The 5,641-nt window shown below is 36.3% G+C and overlaps 1 protein-coding gene across 1 annotated transcript; it reads right to left on the reverse strand.

Moving 5' to 3' along the window:
* Positions 1–967: 967 nt before the first annotated feature.
* On the reverse strand, positions 968–3,048 carry LOC149389711 (uncharacterized). The gene is made up of 8 exons (XM_089623279.1): positions 2,848–3,048; positions 2,695–2,745; positions 2,474–2,551; positions 2,305–2,343; positions 2,081–2,179; positions 1,881–1,978; positions 1,680–1,790; positions 968–1,581 (listed from the first exon to the last, which is right to left on the reverse strand). Exons 1-8 carry the CDS (start codon positions 2,984–2,986, stop codon positions 1,306–1,308), a joined length of 891 nt encoding a protein of 296 aa, XP_089479405.1. The 5' UTR covers positions 2,987–3,048; the 3' UTR covers positions 968–1,305.
* Between the last annotated feature and the right edge of the window lie 2,593 nt (positions 3,049–5,641).

Below are 5,641 nucleotides of genomic sequence, written 5' to 3' on the forward strand. Positions count from 1 at the left end.
AAATAACGTAAATTTTCCACCATGTTTCCTTCTGTTCTCGATTTTGGAAGGAGGTTTGATTCACAATGTTCCTGATTTGATGTCACATATATATGTACAGTTTGTCAGAAAGATCCATAGATAATTGTTGACATATTGTAGGAAATGATGATATAGTCGCGAGTAGTCGCCGCTTTTTCATATTACTATATAATTTTTGTTATTTCACTAATTTTAAACAAATAATTAATATTTTGAAAATTTATTAATTTTAATTTGCTATTAGCAACATCATCTTTTTTTCTAATTTTATTTTTATTTAATATCAAATGGTTTTCTATAGGTTATGAACTTATACTTTACTTCTGTTGCTCACGTTACAAAAGCGTGACAAATTAACTATAAAATGAGGCTGTAGTAGACAGAAAACCAATTTTGAAAACATATAAAAAAAAATTAAAAAAAATTAAAAAAAAAAGGAAAATGGCGGTAAAATTACCTCAAATTTATATGAAATGATATTTATATATATATATATATATATATATTTTTTTTTTTTTTTTTTTTTTTTCGACGGCACGAATACCTAATATTATGTTTTGTTTTCGCAGTTACTACGCCCATTAGTTAAGAAAAAAATAATTTAAAAAATAACATAAAATATAAAGAGAAGAAAATAACTTTTTATTTTTATTTCCGTCAGCATTTGTTGGTCTTTCTTCCTGTTGATCCGAATGATTAAGTCAATGGTTGTCATTTACGCTGATTATGTCAAAGGCTTCCATTAACGAATTTGAATTTGAACTAGTACCTAGACCGCCAAGAACTGCAAGGAGATCATATCAGCTGCGAGGATTTATTCGAATACTTGGCATGCGCTTTTGTTTTCACCAGATAAAGTCAAGACCCTTGCCGTCGTGAACTTCCATGGCTCGGTGCATTAAAATGGCAATAATCACAATCGGTGAAGCTAGTGAGTGAACTTCCATTAGCTTTCTAATTTCCCTTCATTTATCTTTAAGAACAGGAGCAAAGAACTAATTCTGAGCAACAAAAAGGAAAAAAAAGACAGAGGAAGAAGCATTCTTCGATTCTTCTTCGTAACGACTCGGAATTGAACGTGTATCTGGAAGAATGGATATTCCAAACTTCAAAATGCTCGCCGGCCTTACGCCGTCGGGAATCGTCATTGTATCATGCCGCTCTTCTTTTTATAAATGCATTGAGCTAAATTTCACTAAACTTGTTAACTTGGATACATTACATTTCCGGTCATAAGAAAGCCAGAAACATAGTAAGCACAGCTAAATAGAGAAACTTAAGAATCTAAATAGTCAAGGTACGCTCCATCTCCTTGAACCATGGCGGGTAAACCAGATCATCACAGTCGTCGTCTTCATCGGGCTTTGCAAGGTCTTGAATGTAGTCGGGAATATTCGGGTAATAAACAGCTTTCCTGAACATATCTATTTCTCGTGACCGTCCTTTGAAAATAGCCTCGTAGAACTTCCCATCACAAGCCTCCATCGTCAAGTAATAGTGTGAGTGACCTGGCATCTTCACGTTTGCACGAATAAATCTTCTCAACTTCAGCCCTTTACTCTGCCAATATTTTCAACAACGTTACATATATACATATATTAATACATGTGTATGTGCATGAATACGTAAGCACGCAAGGAAAGAGCAAAGCTACTAACTTGTAATACGAACTCAGCTTCTCTGGAATAATTCCCACCGAGCCTAAAAATCTGACTAGTACTACGCCTGCGCTTAATATAGCCTAGTGGCCATTCACCCGCATAAAACCCCTTCAATCATAATTAAGTATATAATTAGATCAACCATAAAGAGTCAAAAGTAGAAATATCATTCTCGTATGAATGATTGCGAATATTCACCTCCGTAGCATCTAGAAGCGTGTCGTACTTTTTCGTGTTTTCCATTTTCTTAATGTATTGTCTTGATCTTGGTCTGTTATGGTGTTTGAGGGCTATCTCTGTACAAGCACAAACAGATACAGCAATTTCAAATAGGAGCCTTTTGTTTGTAATAATAAGAGAAACAATAATTGATAATACTCATTTACTATATAATATACCGTAGAGCCATGGGTACTTCAACTTGGATGGGTCTTCCACAATAGTAAAATTCTCATCCTCCGAGTCGCTGGAATTCAGTTCCAAGCCGCCACAGTTTTCTGCGCATCATTCAAGTAAAATGCCATGTTATATATATATTCAGTTGTTGATCATTGGATTACGTTTGGACAATTGAACAGTTAGCAATGGGAAGTGTGTTTATAACGGGAGAATATATAACTACCTCCAAGATCGTTGGAGCAAGAGCTTCTTAATGGCGGGCCTAAAATCAAAACGTAATAATATACATACATACAAAAAAGGGTGTATTAGTAACCGAGCTTGATCATAACGTATTTTTTTTTTATTGAACTAATAAGAATGGAATATGTTTATGCGAAGAGAATAATTACCAGAGAACGGATCAAATCTAGCATAGGGTAGAAAATCGGATAGGAGCTCGCGGAGACGTTCTTCGGAAATAGTAATCTCTGACACATAGGAATTGGATGAATGAATGAAGAGATCTCAAAGTCAAAGCGTAAAAACATATATCAAAAGTGTATTTGATCATTCGATACTGTAATTGTAATAAAACAATGAATAAGAATGGAAGTGGGGAGAGATTAATTACCAGGTCGGGAGTAGTTAAAATTGAGTTCGAGGTGCATGTCTGATGGAGAAGCTGAAGACGAAAGTGAAAGAAAATTGAATTAATGAAGAGATCTCAGCTAAATAAGAAAATATTGAAAGAAAAAAAAAAAAAAAAAAAAAAAAAAGCAAGTACGCGGAGGCGATTCAACGAATCGGGTGTTGGGTCTGGTGAGACGCGGCGATCTGCGTTTGGTGGGCGGTTTGCTCAGAAACTGAAAGCACTTGCAATTCTCGACCAACGCAACTCCGCACGACACGCACCGCGCTTCCATTCCAAACACAAAGATTCCTTTCCCCCTTGATTTGTTGAACTCGTGAAGGTACTTAACACTAGTCCAGAGCCCATATGCTGGGATTGCTCTGTTTAAAAAAGAGCCCAGACGATGGGATTGTTCTGCGTAAAAACAAGCCTGAATTCATACAACAGTTCAAATATTATAACAAGATTTCATAAATAACAAATAACCCAATGGTAATTCCCTGAATTCTAATAATTTCAAAATATTCCATAAACAGCTCTTTTTTATTTTAATATGGTTTTAAATCAAGCCCAAGCAAAACTTGAACGAAACTATAAACAACAAAGGGAAAAAAAAAGTGTAAACGACTAACTTCCAAAAGATTATATAACTAGGTAAAGGTGCAAGGTATAGTGCTAATACAATTAAATTCATTTTCAACAAAATCTATGATTTAACAATTTTAAATTTGCCTCTATATTATAAAATTAGATTAAAACGAACACTCTATGACCACCTAGATGCAATTTTAACAACGTTCAGGCAAGGCAAGAGAAGGATATTAGTATATCTTAATCTTCACTAATGATTACACTCATTATGGTTTTTTTTTTTTGTTTATCTATTGCGCCACAAATACAAAGCCGTTAACGTATTTGTGTATTATCGGGCTTCAGTGGAAAAGCATGCTGGAAAACAAATCAAAAAACTACAATCTGATTGCAGCGAGGAGTATAAATTCGATGGCTTTATTAAAGAATAAGATATTTATTCTCACCGCACTGCATGTAACACTGTTGGAAATGGTACGTAGGATTTAGAAATATAACTTTCTAATAAGACGGAAAATATGGGAATGTCATATTTTTATTATCCTTATTATGTTGTTCTATGACTCTTAAGTTTTATTGAAGGTATATTTAGATATTTTTATTTATTCGTTATTGTGTTTACAGAAGTTGTACCAATTCCTTTGTTTCATCCAATATCACAGCTAATTTTTGGAGCACAACTTTTTCTTTTATAGTTTTAGAAGTATCCAAAGGTAAGTGTTCGGATTCTATTTTGCATTCTATTTTATGTATAGTATACATATAAAATATATACACATATATAAGCAAATATTTTAATGTTGCACTATTGATTTACAACATTAATGTTACATCGTTACTAAACCTGGCTTACCGGTAGCGGGACGGGACGGAATCCCCGCTACCGGTATGAACAGTAACGGGACGGGAGTTCCCGTTAAGGCTGACGGACGGGACTCCCGTCCCGTTAATTTGGCTAACGGGATCCGGTGATCCCGTTAGTCCCGCTATTTTTTTTTTAATCTCGGCCGTTGGATCTTTGATCCAACGGCCCAAAAAAAAGAGCCGTTTTTTTTTACCGTTTAAAATAGAGCCGTTTAAAGACTTTCGGCCGAATTTTTTATTTTTTATTTTTACCCACTTATTTCTAAAATCTATAAATACCCCCCCATTTCATTCATTTTCTTCACACCTTTCCTTCAAACTCTCTCAAACTCTCTGAAACTCTATCAAATTCTCTCAATCTCAATCTCAAATTCTCCCACACTCTCTCGATTTTAATCTCAAATTCTCTCTAACGCTTTCATTTTTTCATGGCCTCATCATCCCGCAACCAAGGAGGTCGAAGGGGAAGAGCTTCCCGAGGTCAACAAATGCACCGTTTTGAAGAAAATTGGTTGCACTTATCTCAAAACGCCCCCGACCCAAACACCTAATACTCCTTCGATCCAAATTATGTTGCTCCTACTTTCAACCATTCGGAATTCACCGAAATTCCAAACACCCAAGTGCCATACTACCCTCAAATGGATCCCGAGCAAGTCTATCAAGCTCAAATTCCGCCATCCGAAGTGGCTTTTCAAGAATTTCAAGTATTCGAGCAACATTATCGTGAATCCCAAAATCCAAATGAAGAAGAAGATGACGATGAAACCCAAAATCCAAATGAAGAAGAGGAGGAGGAGGAGGAAGAAGAACAAGACCTACCACCACCACCACCACCACCTCAACCTCGAACTCAAGTTCCACGACCTCGACAACGTGAACAACAAGAGGAGACCCGACAACGACGACAACGACGAGAACAACAAGAACAACAACAACAACGTGAAGCACCTCAACAACAACAACAACCACCTCAACAACAACAACCACCACGACGTCGTGCTAGGGTCCGTTGTGTGGACCTTCTTTGAAGAGGTGATTGCGAATGGCGAAAAAGCCGGAAAATGTCACAGTTGTGGCAAAATATTCAGCGCTCACAACACAAGAGTCGGGACGTCGCTATTGTGGAGTCATCACATGCACTGCCAGGGGACACCATCTGGAGCCTCGTCAAGCCAGGTAAGTCACATCGATCCCGTAAGTTTTAGACGTGATTTAGTAGAATATTTTGTTTCCACCGATCAATCTTTTAGTCACATCGAATCTCAAGGCTTCGTTAGATTCATTAGTTCTATAATTCCAAATGTTCAAATTATGTCTAGGAAAGCCTTGAGATCCGATATCCTAAAATGGTTTTTAGGAGAAAATGAACAAATGAAAGACACAATATCATCTGGTAGATATAGCGTTGCCTTAACCTTGGATATATGGACTGGTCAATCTAAGATGGATTTCATGAGCGTTGTAGTGCACAATATAGATGACGATTGGA

Source organism: Urtica dioica, chromosome 8 (genome assembly GCF_054948205.1).
Source record: "Urtica dioica subsp. dioica isolate 48M chromosome 8, U.dioica_male_clone48M_v1_H2, whole genome shotgun sequence".
Classification (NCBI taxonomy): Eukaryota; Viridiplantae; Streptophyta; class Magnoliopsida; order Rosales; family Urticaceae; genus Urtica; species Urtica dioica.